This window comes from Homalodisca vitripennis, chromosome 1 (assembly GCF_021130785.1).
Source record: "Homalodisca vitripennis isolate AUS2020 chromosome 1, UT_GWSS_2.1, whole genome shotgun sequence".
NCBI lineage: Eukaryota > Metazoa > Arthropoda > Insecta > Hemiptera > Cicadellidae > Homalodisca > Homalodisca vitripennis.
Genome location: NC_060207.1, coordinates 58160852 through 58183373, shown reverse-complemented (window position 1 = coordinate 58183373; position 22522 = coordinate 58160852). Strand labels below are relative to the sequence as shown.

The 22522-nt window shown below is 30.3% G+C and overlaps 1 protein-coding gene across 8 annotated transcripts in view; it reads left to right on the top strand.

Moving 5' to 3' along the window:
* LOC124362207 (protein phosphatase 1 regulatory subunit 12A-like) overlaps positions 1–22522 on the top strand; it is a 176899-nt gene that overhangs the window by 96617 nt on the left and 57760 nt on the right. For 7 of the 8 annotated variants that reach the window (XM_046816564.1, XM_046816573.1, XM_046816581.1 and 4 more), the window contains one exon: positions 6363–6470. The exons of the other annotated variant lie outside the window; for it this stretch is intronic. In XM_046816564.1, the coding sequence (XP_046672520.1) occupies positions 6363–6470 (108 nt within the window). The remainder of the gene's footprint in view (positions 1–6362; positions 6471–22522) is intronic. 8 annotated transcript variants of the gene reach the window in all.

The following is a 22522-nucleotide window of genomic DNA, read 5'->3' as shown; positions in this document are numbered from 1 at the left end:
CATTGCACAAACATAAACATAGAAAATAGAAACTATTATTTACAAGAGCACATAATTTGTTAAAATAGGTTAAATATCTGCAGTTTTTTCACTAACAAAATACAATAAAACATGTTTTAGCGATCATACTGATCAGCAGGTATCCGCAAATACACGCAGCAGTCTGCGGTGATGCATTTACATAAATATAGAACTGGAAGTATAATACTATTTACAAGAATATGATAACTTGTTAGTTAAGTTGCCTCTTTATGGGATTTCATACATAAAGTACAACAAATTTTGTTTTTGCGATCAGTAATTTGCGTAATACAGATTCGCTGTTATCCTTGTATAAACACAGCGGTCTTACAGCACTGCATGAACATTAATATATAAAATAATAGCAATATATTATTTACAAAAGTACGAGAATTATTTAATCAGGTTATATAATTATGGCTATGACTAAAAAAGTATGGCTAAAACACATTTTAGCGGTCATTAATTTGTGAACTCCTGATCAGCCAATAATTAATGATGTGGTGTAACTTCACAGACTTTTGATTGACGAATCCCGTCAATCAATTCTCGAACCCGGATCTTTGTTGAAGATACAGTGGATTAGAGATTCAGGATTTTGCTTTGACACATCACTACATATAATCAGTACTTTCATTGAGTTATGAACTATTTCCAGAATAATGCATATGTTTATATATCATGGAACAAAAAATATAATGTGCCCCAGGTACTTTTTAAATACATGTATATATACATACCGGTATATAGATAAAGTAATATACAAAATTAGGACATTATTCACTATAAAGTAACAATCCAATTTACTGTACTTGCAATTCTTGGAATTTAATTCACTTCAACCTGAAATGTTATGGCTTTGTGACAGCTGCATAAACTATCATGTGTAAACTTGACAGTAAAAATTTATATTATTAACGATATTAACACGAATTACATTGCTTGTAGTTTAAATTTGTTATATGGTTGGTAGTAATTAAATCAGATACCGTTTATAAATATTATTACCATGCTAACAGTTGTACATCACATTAAATTGGTTTACTTTCCTATTTTATAATTAATTACAAAAGTACAGTAGAGTGTGTAGATGCTTTCATCTGCTTCTTTTGAGAGTTTGATAGAGCAGCCTATTTTCTTTTTGTGATAGTATTGGAAAATGTTGTAGAACGATTCAAGAAATTTATTTAAAGAACATCAAATCAATGCCCTGTGGAAACAAAACTTAAATAAAGAAATTAATCAGTAATCTACATTTAATATATGTAGATGAAGATAATTTACATTTAATATATGTAGATGAAGATAATTTACATTTAATATATGTAGATGAAGATAATTTACATTTAATATATGTAGATAAAAATAATTGAATAAATCAAGCAAGACATGCCCAAATGGGTCATATATGAGTTACAATATACATATTAGTTACTTTTATTTGGCTGTTTCTAATTAACCACTTAACAATACAATGTTTTGACTGAATCAGTCATAATTATGTCATATTTTTGTTGCTAAACATTTGATTGAAAAAAAGCTGAAGTCGATTATATTAATTTAAAATACTATTATTTTACATATTTTCTTCAAAATTTAAAATAATTATTATACTGGATTAACCTAAATATTTTTGAGTATATATATATAAATCAAATTTGTATAAATGGCAATAGCCTTATTTAATTTTTCAATAAACATTGAACCACAAAAATGTGACAGATAAGGCCAAATACAATATAATTGAATCGTAAAAAGTAAGGACTCTCTGGTGGGGTAGCACATTCACTCGGCAGGAGCAAGTACTTTTTGTGGTTCAATGTTTATTGAAAAATTATATATATATATATATACACACACACATGTACAGTATGTCCTAAAGTTCTGAAACAATTGAGTGTATTGGATAGTTTATTTGTGTGTTTTTCAAAACAAGATCTGAATTTTAAATGAGGAGTATTTGACATACACACAATGTTATGTCAATTACTTTAATGGCTGTAACACTCAGAGGAATAAATGTGTTATAACAGTTATTTTTATTTGGTTAAAAGTAGAGTAGAGAATCAAAAATGTGTAACAGATAAAACTGGAACAAATTAAATACATATTTGAGTACAGATTTTGATTGGACTCACCTCCTATTCTGACACATAAAGAAGCCAAGTTTATTTGTTATTTGTATGTATAATGTCCAATACAACAGATACAGTAGTGGGATTTTCTATAAATGGTAAGAAAAACAAGTTTGAATGTCATGAGCAAATTAAAAATAAGTCCAACTTCTTATCAGTTTACAAATGTCAAGGATCTCCTATGGCTATTATGTTTGCTAGGTCTTGGACATTTTATGATGATAACTTATATAAAAATAAATTTTATAAGTACAATCAATAATATTAACAAACTAGATAACCATAACAAATATTGGAAAGTCTTAACAAAATTGGTACATAACATTATTTATTAGAACAACAACAAAGTATAGACCCCCAAGGCTTTACTCAATAAGTAATTAAAGGATGAACCCAAATGGATTGGATTTTGAGGACAGGTTCAATGTTAAGTCGTAAGCGGAAAATTAATCTTTACACATAAAAACTAAATTTGAAAATTCTTGCTGTACCTTATTTTGTTTAAGAATAGTATTATCATTTTATGAATATTTTGATAGTTGAGAGTCACCTTGATGCCCTTATTGGAGGTTGGGTTTTTGGCATTCTTTCCAGTAGGGCCAGTAAGGGGGTGGGGGGTTAGTAAAAAAAAGACCTTAATTTCATATACAACTCAACTGGTGCTTTTATTTCCTAGGACAAATAGCAGACAACTCATTGAGTGCTAAATAGTTTTTATGGCCAGTAGTAGCATAATAGTTTTGACTCTCTATCTGTAAAGTTATTCAAAATATATTTAACTTTTCTAGGACTTTAGGGACACTCAGTATTCCTATATATATGTGTGTCGGTAACGCCTAAAATGTACACAATATGATTGGTATGACAGAAGTTTTTTTGGTGTCACATACAATGTGTCTTTTTGTACAAAATTATATATTTTGGCAACCAACAGGCATATAAATTTCTATTGTGAATAAGTTATTGGTTTGAGGGGTAAGAAAAGAAAACTGATCTTCAGGTTGAGCCAGATTGCAAAGTTACTAAATTTCAGAAAAACTAAAATATCATTAACCGATATTTTAATAACATTTTTTATACAAGGAGTCAAACTTTGCTATTTAGTTTTAATATAAGTAGATAGAGGAATGTAGGTAATCTAAAAATGCTTCCTAGCCAACTGCAATAAGCACAGAGTATGGCCCTGCCATATAAGAGGTTTCTTTTTGTCAATTGCAAAACTCTCCAAGAGGTACAATGTATTATCTTGGATATAATCATATGTCAAATTCAAAACTCTCTTTATTTAACCTTGTAAAATGAGTACATGAATTATTGTTGTTTATTAAAACTGATTAACAAATGGTAAACTAAACTATATAATAAAATATTTAATATTATATTAAAAGATTAGCATAGTCAGCATATGCCATCAAATTTTACCATTAAGATATATTTGTCTAAGGGCATGCAAAGGTTAGTTGTAATAATAACTTAATGTATGGTTTTATTTGTAACTACATATTTTATTAATTTCATTCTTGTGTCAAATGCATTCAGATTGAAACAATGTATGTAATATGATATGGTCTGTCCTGAATTAATAACATATAATAATAATAATAAATTCGTTTATTTGTCGTAAAACATGTTACATGCATTGACAAAGTCTAATTCAGCTACAGACTAAATAGCATTGTCTCTAAATAATATTTAATAAGTATAATACATAAATATTATATATATATATAACAATATAAGACATTAATTGTCTAGTTGAAAATTATACTAGTTATATTATGAGTTTATCTTAAAACAATCATTAAAAGTCTATTTTGTTAATAGAAAAAAACTCATCAATATTATATAAAGGGTTTTTTAACAGCCATTCATAAAGTTTATTTTTATAAATTTTAAGAGGGTATTTTTCTATCAAATGTTTCAATTTGTTATACACCTTCAAGCCAATTATAACATGACTATTCAAAGATTTGCTCAGTCAACAATATTCAATTAAAATGTTATTTTTGTTTCGTGTGTTATAATTATGTGTTTGTGTATGGTTTATTAAGTCCTTATTATTTAAAATGTAAACAGATAAGTCAAACAAATATAAATTAACTATTGCAAGTATTCCTTGGTTAATGAAAACAGCTTTACAACATGAAACATCATTTTGTTATAACACTCTGGACTGAAATATTCGGTGCACCGGATTTCTAATATTGCAATGCTGAACATTTATCTGCCTCACATCGCTCTAATCGTAATATTTTTTCTTATTTATTTACAGAATTAAATATTTTCTAAAAATCATAGAATGTTGAGAGTATTGCAAAAGTTTCCAACTACACTAATCCATTAAATTCGTTAGATTTTAAATTTTTATTGAATCTTGTTTAACAATTTTAGATTTTGTTTTATTTAAACAGACAACAGAAATAAAAAAGGCCATTTACTGTCACTGTTTGGATTTGGAATGAATACTTAAAATTATGTAAAGATTTTTAAATTAGTTTAAATCTCAAATGTCTGGTCAATTTTAATTATACAACTAGTATTGAATTAAAATTCACAATTTAAAAATATTTCTTTGCCAGACATTAATTTACAGAATTGTGTTCTTTTACGAAGGTTTTATCCTCTGTACAAAGGAATATTCCAAAATTCAGATGTAATTAAATAAATAATTAAATTATACATTGAAATTAGTCAGTAATATAATGTCCAACTCTTATTATTATTTCATTTTGTTGAATGTGGTATTTTTATTTAGCAACATATTTGCTGTAATAGTGCCAATATATTATTTAAATTAAATACTCTACTTTTATCATAGCACCAATTTATATAAAAAACTAATCTTTACTAGTCCATTTACCGAAATGGATAAAGCAATCAAAATTAGATTAGTGGAACTATTTTTCACTACTTAGAATGAAAGCAGTGAGTGATTCATCCATATTGCAATTGCTATGCTGCAAGAGCTTGTGAGATTAATTTTTAAGTTGCTGGACTGTATTGCTAATGTACTTTATCCATGTAGTACTTATAAATCATGTAGTTTGGTATCACTGAACCAATCAATGTAAGTTATAAAACAATATTTCTTTAAAACTTTTCATCTTCCACCGTACTCCATTTCCCAGCTTCTGTTACAAAAATATGGAAGAATAGCTATGTGCAGTGAGAATTTGATGTGAGCTTTACAAGAACTGAGGTCAACTTCTTCCTTGAAAATAGTTTCAAAACATCAAATTTGCGTGTATTTAGGGATTTAAAACAATTCCCTTTTTGCCGAAGTTAAATTTATTTCTATTTCTTGGAAGAAGAAATATCAAACAAATATTTTTTTTAAAGCTCTTCTAGTTTTATATGTAGACGCACCATATACGTGGGCATATAACCATATATGTTATATCCAGTTGCTGTGCCCCATGTTGCAATATAAAATGTCAATAAAAGAATAGAATTGGTTTTTTATTTATTCATGCAACATGCAATCCAACTTATCTCTTTTAGTTTTACTTTGCACGTCACCATAGCAAAACTTATTAAATTTAATGGTTAATTTTAATGTTAATAAAGGTGTTAAAGTATATTTAATGTGTTTGTAGGTCTAAATCGTCATATAAGTTGTTCAACACAAAACAGTACAATGATAGTTTATTGCAATGTGACACGAGAGTAATTTGTACCTGCTTTGATTTAAACTGTATGTTTTATAATAGCCACACTCTTGTATTTAAACAGAGTAAAGGGCATTTGGTAACTGAAAAGCCACCAATGGCTTTAAATTTAAAATCCTTTGAATTTTAATCCAAACCGCTGGAACAAAAATGTGACAATAATGTAGGAAGTCTCCGTATTATTGGTTTATTGGAATGGGTGAGCCCAAATGTTTCAAATATTCTGCGTTGTAAAACGTCCTGCAATCCCAACAATTTTAATTCACAAGTCGAAAAGCATTGGAATTTGAATCTAAATCACTTCTTCTACCTTTAGCCATCCAAAATTGCAATAAGTCTGATACCATAATGATGAGTTATATCATCTTTCTCCAATACTAATGTGCTTTGTATAGTATGTCAAGAGAATCTGATTTTAAAAGAAAATAGTTTAATTATTCATTCAAACAGTTTTTAGATTATTTGATAACATACTGAGTATATAATGGACAAGAAATGCATGTACACATGGGAGAGGTGCTTATCTAATGTCTTGCAGTGGTGTGATGGCCATGATCACGGGAAGTCCAGCTCAGACACCCTCCACCCCTACAACTCCCGGTGGAAGTAAATTAAGTCCAGGCAACATCTTTAAGAATTTCTTCAAGTGCGTAATTTCTTGCAACTATATTTGTGTGTTGTTTCCGTTTCATCTTATGCATGGCTTGTCTTTGGCTGCAACATTTTAAAACTATTCAGCTTCTTGGTTTTTGTTTGGGATTTTCACTAATACTTCCTACTTTTGTTTTAGTTGATTTACTGGCGTTGAACTAATAAGGTCCGTTTCGGTTTTGTATGAATTCTTTCTCTTTAGATGCTTTATGGGAAGAAATATATTTACTCAAATATGTTTTTACAAGTTTTAACAAAGTTTTGTTTTAAGATCTTCTGATTCAAAATAATGTTTTCTTGAAAATAGTTATCACCATATCTACAAGTATTTTAACAGATCTATACACTTAAATGCTATGTTGATTTAGCTCAAAATTCAGCATATTGGTCTCTTAATAACCCAAAAGAGTAATGCCAATTTGAAATCTGTTAGATCATCATGAACAAAAAAAGGAGACATCTGATGGTGGAAAATGTTCTCCCAGAAGTTATAAAAGATTGAATAAAGTAATAGAATAGATTTCCACTAATTAATCAATTTTGCTAATTCCAATTTCTTCATTACAGAAAAACAGAAAGTTAGGTTGAAAATAATTCTTTGTAGTGGTGTTGATTAAATGCTAAATTAGAGGAATGGAAAGAAATTATATATTATATTCAAAACATATATGTTAATTTTTCTTCAAACATGCATTAATTGGCAATATTTCAATGACACTAAATAATAACGAAGAGTGAATTTTTCGATTTTTGATATAATGATTCACGCTCAAACTGTAAGAACTACAAAGGAGACAAAAAATCATCTACAGTCTTCAGAATATTAATTGGCATGACTCTCAGTGGATGAAATATACCCTATCACACTTTTATCATACAAGAGCTAATCTTAGTTCTTAGTTGTACACAGCCGGAACCATAACTAACATCAAACTGTGTACCTTCTTTGCTCACATAGCGTTGAAACATTGCATACACAATTAATTGTAAATGAACCAGAAGACTATGATGTTATTTAAGAGCTAACCTATTTCAAGTGCAAAACCTTGTGTGCACATTGTAATTTGTTGGAACATTGCATGGTTAAATCATTCAGATAAATTTGAAACGACTTTTATTTACAATAGAACTACCTTCTATAAGCTCTAAAACTTGTATTGATGTAAGAAGGTTATATAAAACAAACAGCTTTTAGATTGGAATTATGCTTGTTTGTAGTTTTTTTATTTATTTTAGCTACGAAAGGTGAGATCTAATTTTATTTTGTTATGTCATTATTATTGTAGTACTTATAAAACAGAACAAAAGATCAGAACCATTGTTTTCCTCATAATATGCTACATTCGGACTGTAGTTTGTTTCATTATTTTTGTGGTTTTCATATTTAAATTCTGTAATTACTGAATTGGAAAACAGGTAATACAGGGTGAATTTAAGTTAGTGTCGAAAAATTTTTTTGGGTGATACTACTCAGTATTATAGACCAAAATATGAAAATAAAAAATCCCTATCCCATCTATCTTTTAACTACGACCAATTTCGCTATTTTGTTAAAAAATCATGTTTTGTTGCAATAAAACTCAATTTCCTCCATTATTTTTTAATGTTTTTTTTTTTATTCTGAATCCATTTTTGAAATCTACACAAAATTTTACATGGGAATAATGGAGAAAAACTGTCTTGAAAATAAGTTTGATACAAACAAATTGCTAATAAATCAAATTTCTTAAGTTTTTTCGGCAAAAACATTAAAAAGATATTAGTTCCGAGGAATTAAATGAAGTTAATTCTGAAGAGAGGCCAATACCACAAAAAACTTTCCCATTTTGTGGGCTTTAAAATGACATAATGCAACGTTACTTTTATTTTCATCTTATACTGGTTATTAAAGAATCAGTATTGGAAAACAAGGTCTACTTACAATATCACGGTGTCAAATAACCAGTCAAAATTGTGTTTGATTCAATAATAAATCAAACATAGGATAAACACATAAAGAACAGTTACAAAAAAGAATAATCATAAAAGAAAGTAATCTACAAATTGCTTTCAAATTGCCTGCCTCCGTTTCTAATGCAGGCTCTCGCACGCTTCCTCATTGCCCTAACCGTCACGTTCAAAGATAACTTGTTACGCACTATTTGGGCAGCTAACTCAATCCGGTTTCTTAAGTCTTCCTCAGAGTTTACAGTGGTCGAGTAAACTTCCTGTTTCATAGTCCCCCAAACAAAGAAGTCCATAGGAGATAGGTCAGGAGATCTGGCCGGCCAAGCTACAGTTTCCAGCGCGACCTATCCATGTCGGGTAATTGTCCGTTAACCACTAACCGCACTTCATTGCTGAAATGAGAGGAGCACCGTCCTGTTGGAAAACTATGTTGTTCCCCTCTGATTGTGGTCCATATCAAGTCCATCCAGAAGTGTGGGCAAGGTATGCTGTAAAAAGTCTGTAAAAAGTGCTGTAAAAAGTAAACTTACTTCACTATTTAAGGTTCCTTGAAAAATGTGGGGACCCACAAGTTGGTTTCCGATGACTCCTGCCCATACGTTGAGAATGAAAACGTCTTTGAAAGGAACTTTCTCTTGAAGCCCTGGGATTTTTGTATCGGCCCAATGGTGCATGTTATGCGTGTTAAAAACACCAGCCCTAGTGAAGGTAGACTCATCGGTGTACAAAATGTTTCTCAAAAAATGATATTGTTCAATATCACTATTGAGCAGCCAGCGACAGAACTCTACTCTTGGACCAAAGTCATTTGGTTCTAAACGCTTGAAACCTTTGTAAAGTGATAGGGGTGGAAGTTATTTTCGTGTAAGATTCCTAACACTTTACTCTGAGAAACACCAACTTTCTCTGGCAAGTTGTCGGCTGCTGACCTCAGGATTTTCTTGAACTAAATCTAGAACTCGTTCATCTAAGCCAACATCTCGAAGAACAGGACTACCTCATTACGCTGCCTGTGAACTGTTCCTCTCTCCAACAAACGCTGATGTAGCCTCGTAAAAAACTTTATCACTAGGAACTCTACGATCTGGGTACCGAGCGTGGTATTCTCTCTGAGCAGCCAGAGCATTCCCGCCACAAAAACCATATACAAAATGCATCTCTGCATACTCTCTCGATGTGAAATCCATGATAGCTTACGACTCAAATAACTATTTTTAAGTGGATAGAGGTAAAGTCAGCTGAAAGACAAAATAAAACCTGAAACATGGGGTATTCCTTCATACTTGTGATTGTAGAGATAAGATAGTCAGGAGTAAAAAACTGATAAGGTATGACAATCCGGAGGCAGGCAATTTGAAAGCAATTTGTAGATTACTTACTTTTTATGATTATTCTTTTTTGTAACTGTTCTTTATGTGTTTATCCTATATTTGATTTATTATTGAATTAAACACGATTTTTGACTGTGTTATTTGGCACCGTGATATTTTAAGTAGACCTTGTTTTCCAATACTTATTTTTTAATAACCAGTATAAGATGAAAATAAAAGTAACGCTGCATTATGTCATTTTAAAGCCCACAAAATGGGCAAGTTTTTTGTGGTATTGGCCTCTCTTCAGAATTAACTTCATTTAATTCCTCGGGTCTAATATCTTTTTAATGTTTTTTGCCGAAAACTTAAGAATTTGATTTATTAGCAATTTGTTTTTGTATCAAACTTATTTTCAAGACAGTTTTTCTCCATTATTCCATGTAAAATTTTGTGTAGATTTCAAAAATAGATTCAGAATTAAAAAAAAACATTTAAAAATAATGGAGGAAATTGAGTTTTATTGAAACAAAACATGATTTTTTAACAAAATAGCGAAATTGGTCGTAGTTAAAAGATAGATGGGATAGGGATTTTTTATTTTCATATTTTGGTCTATAATACTGAGTAGTATCACCCAAAAAATTTTTCGACACTAACTTAAATTCACCCTGTATACTACAGACTATAAAGGCTGTATGAAGGATTTTCAAAATGACTTATGTCAACATTTGTTAAGTTTTCCTGCAGAACTAAATTTTTGTTTTTCAAATTTTTTTCATATGTAGTTAACATTTAGTTCAATATGCTATATATGTAAGAAAAAGAAACTTAAGTGAACAACAATTATATTTAAACAATATTTTTTACTTCTTTATTTGAGTCTTCTATTACATGCTTAGATTAAATATCAAAGCAGTGTATTTATATATAATATGCAGCACAAATAAACGACTATAAATGTTATTGTTCACTTAGTGATCTTTGCAAGAGTCATAGGTCAACCCAATATCGTTCTGCACTTCAACCATGTTACTCCTTCATGAATGTTGTTTTAAAATTGCATAATTGAGGCTAGTTGTGACAGGTGAATTTTAGACAGAAGACATGTTTATTACAACATAAAACAAAAGTCAGTGAATTCTTCATAGGTGGTATTTGTAAATATGAACAGTTGAAATTATAGTGTTATGAATATATATATATATATATATATATATATATATATATATATATATATATATATATATATAAATTTATTGAAATTAAATAAGGCTATTGCCATTTATATAATTTAACGTAAATAAAGTAATTTGACGGGTATTTGGTCTTCCGATCATAAGTTTGCTTATTAAACGCATATGTGACAGATACGGCCAAATACAAAATAATTGAATTGGAAAAAGTGAGCGCTCTGTGGTGTAATGGTAGCACATTCACCCGGCAAGTGAGAGATCCGGGTTCGACTCCCGGCGGAGCAAGTACTTTTTGTGATTCAATGTTTATTGAAATTAAATAAGGCTATATATATATATATATATATATATATAGCCTTAAATATATATATATATATATATATATATATATATATATATATTTAATTATTGGGCAACCTAGTCAGTTTAGTCTTGAACAAACTTAAATGAAGTAAACTAATAATATTATTTTCATAATCAATATTAACTTATTGCATGTATTAAATTATTTAAATATTTTATTTTTATTACTTTTAAGAGATTAATTCTGCATTACTGTAAGTATAGTATACTGATTTCTACTTTCTTGATGTTTTTCATCAAGGTATGTTATAATGTAAAAATTATGGGACAAAAATGGTTAAAAAATTTCCAACTAAGTTGTTGATTTTTTGAAATAGTAATGAAATGTGTCAAGTTACATATTTATTAATATTGACTAATAAAAAGTTAGTAGATTACTAGTAGATTATTACATATCAATAAACATTCATTTTTAATTTATTATTCATTTACAGCATGGATAGAGAAGTGCATGTATCTACAGATATTTTTGGTAGCCTAAATTCAAGAAATTTGTTTGGTTTATAGTGCATATTGTTAGTGACCTGTCTTTTTTATATGATTTATTAATGAATTTATTTGACTTAACATGTTTTGATTTTTCTGTTTCTTCATTGTTAAAAGAAGTTTTGAGTTTTTTTCTATTAAATGAATTATATAGATGCAAAGAAAGATAATCAGTAGAAAACTAATGTTAAGATAACAAGTTAGTATATAGCTTAGCATATAAGTGCTAGCAAGATCTTGGAGCATTCATTTAGATATTGACCCTGAGTCGCAGAATCCTCCTATAGGATATGAGTAATGTTGGTATTCTGCATTTGATTTTGGAGAAAGTGGTGATTACAAGATCAAACAGCTGATGTGTCAATAAGGACATTGATGTCATTATCTTATCTGTATCATGAGTGGTCCTACTCACCCATACCACTGAGCTCAGTGAGTCTCTACTAGGCAGCTCCATTGGGTGCTGTGCTGTGTGTCATGGATAGAGTTAAGGCATTGTGAGTATTTTTAAATATAATTTTTACTTTGAAGAAATCTTGAGAGATTGATCAGAACTTATATTATTGATATGCTATAAAATAAAATGGCAACAGTGTAAAGTTTCACATCTATCGATAAAATATGGCTTTCCATGGTGACACCTAAATATTTTAAGAATTAAATTGTGTTAGCAAAATTTGTTTTATTTCAATAGTCATGAAGTGACAATTTATTGATCACCACCCAATCAACTCTTACTACCCAGTGGATCATTCCTCACTGACTTCTCTCATAGTGTATTAGGATATTGCTACATGATATTACTGAAAGTTAGTTACATTGCCACCTATTGCTATATATGTTATATGTAGCTTTTGCTACTCCAGTGCAACCAAAAATTAAGCTATACCTATTTTTATTGATTGTATCAGTATCAGAATAAAAAATAGGGTTGTGTATACAAAACTCTCAATACTAGGAAGAATTGAGAGAATCAAGAATTAGAATCAGCCCATTCTAAATCTTAATGTCAAGAGCAGGATTTGAACTAGGGCATGTTCACAAGTCCTTGTTTTTATTCTATTTGGTAATTTAAACATTGTGTACTTTTGTTAGGTAAATCAATATTTGACTCTATATACATTAGAGTGGCTGTTTTTTCTTGGCAAACTCCAATAAGATGTGTAGTTATAAGGACACATGTATATAAAACTGGGTGGATATGTATCACTTTAAGACCTATTTGGGTATTTAACGAGAAGTATAATTTAGAATTTTGGAAACAATAGCTTTGTTTTCCTCTCACTGGCAGTTAATAATTGTTTTGCAATGTTTTAATATGATATCTTTTTGCTAATTTTTAAAATTTTAGTGTTTCTAAAAAAAGTGAAATAAAATTGCATTTATTCCTTATAAAATTTTACCTGAAAACCAGTGTCTTGAAGGTTAATTCCAAACTACCACTAGAAATGGGAAGGCAGGGTGCTTTCAACAATCGTTAAATAGCAGGAGCAGTTAACTCATTATTGCTGAACTGTATAATATTAGTGATGCCTTAGGTTAAAAAATTTTATTTTAAAATGGTAACATTTGGCACATAAAAGCATATACAAATTTTGGTTTAGTCATTTGTTATATATTGGGTTGTTAAATATGTTTAATATGCTCAAAACAAAATAGATGTTTAAAAATATGTACTATTCATGTATGTTTTTTGTTCTCATCAATTTAAATGCATGCAAGTTTTACAGTTTTTAACCCTGGAACTGGCCATCATTTTTCCCAAAATGGCAGGCACTTTTTGGTGATTTTGTAAGGGTTTTGTATTTTAATCACTGCTCATCTATTTTTTAAGATAAACACATTTTAAAAACATCAATGTCTTTAGAAATAAATGCAGTTTCCCAAAAAAATATTAAAGGTTGAATCATTTAATGTATTTTTATTTTTTTACAAATTAACGTAAAAATATTAGTAAAGAATAAATTTTTCTCAAAATGTATAGCACCCTCGCAGGTAATATGAAAGTTTTTAGAATAATTCTAAAATATACAAAAGTTTGCTTATATACCTCAATTACAAATTACAAAAAAATATTTAGGTAAAAGAAGTTTATTGGTACTTTTGAACAATATATCTATAAAAACTACAAAATCTGAAAAAAGTTTGTATAGCACTATTATGTATACCATTTTGACATTTTGGAATCTATTGGATGAACAAATATTTTTTTCTAAGAGATAAATATATTTAGAAGAGAAAAATATGACATTTATAGAAGTTTACATTGTATAAGATATTTTTATATGGCAACAAACTTTTTTTTTAATTTTTACAAAAGTCAAAATTGTGAAATAAATGCCTAACTTTTTTAGCTAACAATTTTCTTTTCATCCAAATATTATTTATAAAGATAGTACGTTTATTGAAGTTTACAAAAATGTACAACAATATATTTTTATTTATATTATTTTTTTGTTAAAAAAATAAAACAAGCGATGGTCATAGAAATAAAACGCTAATACCTTCAGAAAAAGTAAAAAAAAACTTTTTCACTTTTATAATAAATACCTTTGCATAAATTTAATTTTAATTAAAATTAAATTGTCTACAAAATTATAAAACACTGAACCTATGTGAACATAGGCTTATTTTCAGTTTCACAAAAATCCAACCTATTCCCTAAAACTTAACCTAACCTCTACATTTTTCACTTCACTAATTAAAAAAAAAAAAAAACAATAAACAAACTTTTATTTATACACACTAAATAACGAAATGTCTAAAATATCCTAATAAATAGCAAGCAATACACTAATACCGGCAATGGCGTAATAACAACAAAGAAATCAACATGGCAACCATGCGATGCGTTGTTCTTCTCTACTGGCTGAGTCGGTGATTGCGCAACAGAACAAAAATAAAATACTAGTTCATAGTCTTCGTTGTCTATTATACTGTTGCTTAGAGCAATTCTCCTTCTTTGTTTTGATATGATTTTCACTATTTCCAGACAACAATAAAGTAACAAAAATAACAAAATTTAATGAAGCTATTTTCGACGCATTAGGCATTTTGGGATTTTACAAAACACGAGCTTTTCAAACGCTTATTTTATAAACATTAATTTTCCTACTGGCTATTGAAAAGATGATTCTGAAAGCCAAGAATACACTGTTTTCAATGACGACACTTACGATCGTGTAGAACGTAAACTCACGATAGGGAATTTTTACAAACATACGGTAATTTTAGCGTGTTCAGAAATTACGCAAACAAATGGCAATCGGAAATGTGAACATCCAAGTTTAGAATTTTATAATGAAAGATTTAACTTAACTATAGAGCGTTTTATGATATAATATGAAACCTTGAATCTTTATCTTTAGATTTACGTATGTTTTACTTCAAACAAAGTAAAAATAGACTTGCTGTGAGAGATCATATTACGACATAGTTAATGCGTCGAAAATAGCTTAGTGCCATTTTGAAACTGTAGTTAATGCGTCGATAATCGCTTAAAGCCAGTTGCAGGGTTAAACTAGAATTTAAACGTGAATTTTTGCATGCTCCAGTTAAACTCAACTATTTATTTTTTTAAGTATTATAAATTGCTGTAGTCTATATATTTTTGCATAACATAAAGTAATAACAAAGTAAACATCTCACTTTTAAAAACATATCTCTTTATTTTTTTGTTACAGACTCTTTTGTTAAGAAAATTGTCTTCTTTTGTAAAACAAAATTGAAAAGCGAGAAGAGTTCCACAAATTCTCTATGGACGTTTGTTTTTTGTCTGACATTGCAATTGAAATAAATCATTTAAAAAATTGTGTTGATGCTATTGAAAAAAATAATATCTTTATTTGTTTTTCATGGAACATATTAATACTTAGTTATATTAAATTGCATGTGATTATAAAACTAGTTTTGCTTTGAATAATTAAATGTTTTCTTAAACTAAGAAGGAATGGTTTTAGTTTTTTACATCAATAAGCAAAGTATACAAGTATAAATTGGCAATTCCAAAATTGTTCACACAAGTTGTACTTGTGTGAAAATTTTCATGTGTAATTTTCATGTCTTGTTGTACTTTTATAAAAAATCTTTTTGTACATAACAAGTAAATGGTTGGAACAACCATTGGGTTTTACTAGGGTACAAGTTAATTCATTATTAATGTAATTCAAACCAAACTAATAATACTTAGTAATGTTCTTCTGCGAGAATGGATCTTTGATTTTATTCCCTCTCCAAGTTTTTTGTATTTTCTAAGTACATTTCTAATCAATAATTTAATTACATATTACTAATATATAATAATAATAATCTGGTTAACTCTGCATTGATGATAATAGGTAACTTAATGTCCAAAAAAAACCATATCTCCCTGTAACCACAGTTGCCTATTTAGCACAAGTCAATGTATATTATGACTTAAGAAATTGATAAATAATATCCTAATGAATCATAACAATTTTTACTTCTTCTCAATGATCAGTCTGGGTATAATAGAAGCCAGGGATACATTTCAGTACACTTCTAGATCAATCATGCATGGCCAGCATCAAACAGTTATTTGGTGTGGAAGTGCAGTTTTGGTGTTTTGATTATAAGGAAGTACTGAACAAAAAACGATCTGTCCAATATCTTCAAGTATGTTACTCCCGGATATTGGAATATTGGTTTTCAGTGGAAGTATTTGTTTTAAATTTCGTACAGATTTTGTAGGGCAGGACTCACCTATGCTTCAAAATAAATGAACGATACCAATAACAATTCAAAACATGTCTTTAATGTGAACAAATACTATTTCATGTGAACGTATTTTGCTGTAGCAAGTTACGTATTTAAGTGCTAGTGGCTGCATGTCAGCCTGTGCAATTCAGCTCTTGTCATTTACTTTTGTCTCTATCTGCTATGTGCATGTCTTATCTCTTATCATTATAAATAAAATGGAACTTTGGAGCTTCGTAACTTTATAATAGAATGGATTGATTTTGAATTTGATATCTAAATAAATATATATTTGAGCATGTGTATTGGTGATTGTACCCATTGGCATGCTAATGTTAATGGTATTTCAGTGCCTGAAAATTCCTGTTTTCCATGGTTTGAGTGGTTTAAAAAAAAAAATTGTAAGTCTGAGTTCTGTAGGAAATATAGTCATAAAACTTCATTAAATTACACTTTGTGTCGTAAATTCATTATAAAGGCAGACTATTTATGCTGTTACATATATACAAGTGTATTAATTAATTAAAAGTATAAGTATAATGTTTCACCTCAAAAAAGATTTTGAGAAATTATATTATTTTGATTATTCACAATAATCTAAATGAACAATATTTAGCTTTTATTGCTATGGAAACATGTCATTTTACACTACACCAACTTCAGCGAGGGCATTTTTTAAACCCTTTGAGCGCCAAGCAGCTAGCGCGGGGCGAACCCGGTACGGCCAGACCAATTACGCCTGGTACATACGAATATGGCCAGTCCTAAATCAGTGTTTTTGTAGACCTTCACGGTAAATTCTATAACAATTGAGTAAATAAACATAAATGAGTTCTGTTTTTTTTGTTATTGCAGGTAATAATCTGACCTATTTGCAAGTGCTATTTAAATATTTTATCATACTTTTGCAAAATATTAATTTTTTAGTTTACATTTTGTATATATTTTTTTATTAGTAAATTTTAATTTTTGCAGCTACATAATGACATTTTTTCAACACAATTTAATTCATTTCTAATATATGTCCATGTTACTTCATATCTATCTAAGAATAAAAATACAAATTTTGAAAGAAATATCTCAAAACAACATGTATGATATAATTAATTATTCAGCATAAGTACAAATAGTTACTTTTACATACCTTAGGCATATATGTTTTGGTGATGCCAAAATGTCTGGCCAATGAAGTGGAAATAAGCACTGAATCATAAAATGAGATACAAAAACACACACAAAAATTAACACACGAAAAAAAAACACTTATTTACATATTTACAGTTTTATCCTTCAGGTTTTTATGGGCAGTTATGTTTCATGAAACATTCAGGGTGAACACCGGCTTCACAGTTCAGACACATGTTCCGTGTTTCTCCGGCATTTCCCTTCAGGATTGTTGCGGCCGCTACATACAGTACAACTTTTTTCCTTACCATTTGGAAATTTTTGTAAACCCCGTCTCCTTGGACCATCAGCTCTCTCCATTTCAGCTTCTACATTGGTCCTGGTCATCAGCCACGGGAGCGCTAAGTCGTCGAACAATTGAAACTGTAAATTCAAACCGACTTAGTACATTTTCTGTCGTGTTCAATTTATATAAGATGTAGGCGTTGAGTACCATACGACCAAAAATGTTGAAGATTACTTTTTTCCATGTTTTCATATTACGTCTTTCATCCAAGTATGTGTATAACATCTGGTCGGTACCGTCTATACCACCCATACCCATGTTGTATTCATGAAACTATGTCTGGCTTTCTTTTTATTATAACTCTCCCCGTCTCATGCGTGTAAATTGAACTGTTTTTTGCCAAGCTTTTTAGAAGAAACTAAAATAAAACTGTGATTTATTGCTTATTTTCTCACGCCATGCCATCTGCAATATGGGTCCTTTTCCTGAGATACCTTTTTTGACCAAACACCATACTTTCCAAGCAAAGGTTTTCTTACTTCCTTTCTATTTTTCCGAATTGTACCAGTCAAACCAGGTCATTTTTGAATATAATTCTCTGGCCAGTGAAATAGTGGTAAAAAAATTGTCCAAAAAAATATGGTATCCTTTGTTTAGAAGGTTTCCCATTTGCAGTAGTTTCATTACTACGTAATGGCTCAAGCCACTGCGTTCAATTTCTCTCCGTTCACTATCAGTTGCGTTATTGTGCCCCTTTATAACAAAAAAAAAGACAAAACAATAGTGTGTAACTGAGTCACACAGTACCCACAGTTTTACTCCCCAGCGATGATGTTTTTTCTTGGGCAGATATTGAGTAAGACCTGTTCGTTTTTTCGTGCCAACTAATGACTCGTCTATGGACACTTTTTGATAGGGGGTATAGTGAAAACTTGAAAAGTCGGTTGGCATGTTCAATGACGGGTTGGAAATCTACCGCAGGGGTCATAGTTTTGTTCACCAATTCTGGCCAATGTGTTCCCATCAACAAACATGAAAGCATTTCAAAATTAAACTCAAATCGGTTTCGGCTAAACATTTTTCGAAACCAAGGTGTAGAGTGAGCCGCATTTTTAGCCCAGTAACTTCTAATGTTAGGCTTTTCTCACTATGCCCATGTTTATAATGACAGCCAAAAACCCTTTCATTTCATCTACAGTAACCCTGACCCAATCCTTCATGCGACTTTGAGGAGATAAGACATTAGCCAACATAAAATTGAGTTGCATAGCGGTTTGTCTCTGTTACCAGTGTTGCAATAAATGTAGCGGTAAAAAAACAGATTGATATAATCTATAGGCCTGGAATTTACCGGAGGGCAATGTTTAGGGCCAGGTTGTTCCTCAAAAGTAAATTGATGGTCGAACCCACGATCAATTTCTTCTGCTAGCTCATCCTAACTACTACTTTCTGGTTCTGGGGTCGGGTCGACATCTGCCCCCACCTCTTCCTCGAACAGGAGCACGACCAACTCTCATTCTTGGTCTTGGACCACCTCTAGCATTCTGGCTATGTTGTGGGGCCTCATCTTCCGATGACGATTCATACAAGTTGGGGGTTGGAGGGAGGTGGAAATTACCATTAGGCCTAGGCCTACCTTGTCCCGATGTTGACAGGTACGGCTCAAAGTCCGGGTCAGCGTCTGTGTCATCAACACTTTCACTGTCACCATCCAAAGATGAACTACTACTGTCGTAGTGTCATTCTTGAAAACTATCATCACTGTTATCAATAAAAGCTGCATTTCCTTCACGTTGTAAACCAACTTACTAATGTATTCTCACTTGCAGGAGACTGACAACGTTTCTTTTTACTGGGAGCACTCATATTTCACATCCAACAATACTAAACAGAAGAATTATACACAACAAACTCACCAAAGACTCAAATAACCTTAGCTGTAAACAAACAATAGCGAAATGGCGCGAAATAACAACAAGTAATGACCATGTGACGCGGGAAGCGATCAGCTGAGAGCGCCGCCACAGCCTTCTGAATCACGCAACTTCTCGCTTGTTTTGTAACATAAAACACCGCTTCAGTACTGCATGTATAATACATATTCTTACAGCTATATTCAAAAGCTTTAGTTTTGTACCAATATTGATAGTATTTAGTTTGTTACCGCGATCAATAAATAAAAAAGTATTACTTGCCCATATATCGGCACTTGGCCGTATTTCACGTGTACCGCCCTTGCCGATACCTCGGCAGTTGGCCATATTCGTAAACTACTCTGCTTGCCGATATGTCGGCACTTGGCGCTCAAAGGGTTAACTAATGTCTAAACAACAAATATCAGCTGGTTGCAAAAAAGAAAAAGTAATTTTTCATGTAGTAATGGCACCCAAAGGTATTAACCCTTTTAACTCGGGTGGTCAATACATTGTACACCGAAAACTACAGGAAGTGTACAGGCGGACATGTTAATGCTTGCCTAGTTACTCATATGGGCAGACTATTTAATGTCTGCTGATTCCATGTTTTGAAATAAACTATATTGGTTCGAGGAATATATATTTAATTGTGTTTGTAGTATTTTGTAGTTTATTGGTGATTTAAATCAATATAAATCATCTAAAGTCTTTGACTTTTTTATTCAAAATACTGAAGTGATGGTGGTGTACTGGGTGGGCCTAGGGGAAGGACGATTTTATTTGTTGGTCAAGTGACCTGGTAACAAGGTGAAAACTTATTGGGTTTGAACCGAATGAACTTATAAGGGAACCGAATTTAATGGGAGTAATAGTAAAATATCGAGAACTGTCTGTTTTCTTTGCCAAGAGGGCTGCCATTCAATGTGTTTGCCCAAATATATTTGCAATTAGGCCTACCTAATTTTTTTACAAGACAACTGCTGTTCTAAATAATAATAACCTTTATTTTTCTAAAAACACAAATATCAATTCCTTCCTAAAATGAGCTCTTTTGTATACATTTCAAAACTTACAATTTCATATGCATTCAAACTATATATTTCATGCTTAACCTAAGCAGTAAATATACATATACATACATTTGTATAAAGAAACAAAAAATATATCAGGAACATCAAAATACAACACGTAGTCTGAATTGGAAGGAATCAGAGGAATTAACTGAAAGAAATAGCTCTCATCCATTAGAGCTAAAAAGTTCTGTGTCTGGGTGGATGTCCCATCAAACATAATAAAACCGTTAACAATATGGAAAAAGATGGATGAGAAAAAACAGTGCCAGGCCATAACCATCTCAACAATCAAACAAAGAATCTGAAGAAAAATAATAAATATTTATATAAAAAACAAGGACCAATTATTTATAAAAAACCTGAAAAACAAGAAGACAAGGTTAACTGCACAATTGTAATATAGAGACTTTCAATCTCATCATTAGATTTTGTAAATAATAATTTTTTTGGTTTTGCTTAAAAACTTTGAATGAATTTATTTATTTGATTTCTATGGAAAGCAAGTTAAATAATCTATGAGATAAAGCATTTTTGAAATAAAGTACAATTTGGTTCAGGCACTCTTATATGAATAACAGCATTTTGACTGGTTGAATAATTATGCTGGTTATCAACAACTGGTCGTGAATTACCACTAAACGTTTAGAACATTGACAAAACTTTGGATACATATAAATTCCTTAAGTGTAAGACTCCATATAACATCATGTTTCACTCGTATATATTTATATAGGGTAAATGTATAAAACAGTGATAGCAAACATTTGTAAATAGATTTTGTGACTCAGTATTAGTAACATTTTGTGAAACAAACTTCATAGACTCAATGATTGGAAATCATTTTATGCCATTGTTGAATGATTTGTATTTGTTTTTATCTTGCCAGAAATTGCATAAGGTTATATAATTTTTTCATATTGATTACATATCATATATCCATTTACATACGTCATTTCCTCTGTGTCTACTAATGTAACTCACTCATTTTATACTGCAAAGTAAACAGTTGAGTACCCTGCATGCTATGATTCTGAAAATTTGGATTTCACTCATCCTCCAAAAACACATCCCCGTCGCTGAAGAGTGATGGTTACTATCAAATACTTCCCCACTATAGACTATAGTATAAGAGCTGAGATATAAATTTTGGAAAAATCTTGATTACACCCCTTGCCCAGTCTCCATATTAGGATGACTTTGCTTGATAACAAATGTGACCACGTTTTAGATTTACAAATAGCATATTTAAATTTGGTTTTGACACTTGTGAATAGTACATTTTTTAACTTGGGAACCTTTAATACCCAGGGATACATGAATATGTGAAGAAATAACAGAATTTTACAAAAATCTTGTCATGTTCCAAATTGACATTTTCTTCAGAATCTAAAATGCATTAAGAAAATTTGAAAGTATGTCCTCAAAATCTGAAATAACTACTTAATAAATTAATCATTTTGTATATAAATTCAAAGTATACAAGAATATTTTTTTACAATGTGAAAATTCAAATTAAAAAATATGTATTGAATGTAAGGTAACCCACGATTCCTACTATTCTTATAAGGTAACCCAATAGCTCACATTAAAAATTAACTGAAGTATATATGAGCAGTTACACTTTTCTCA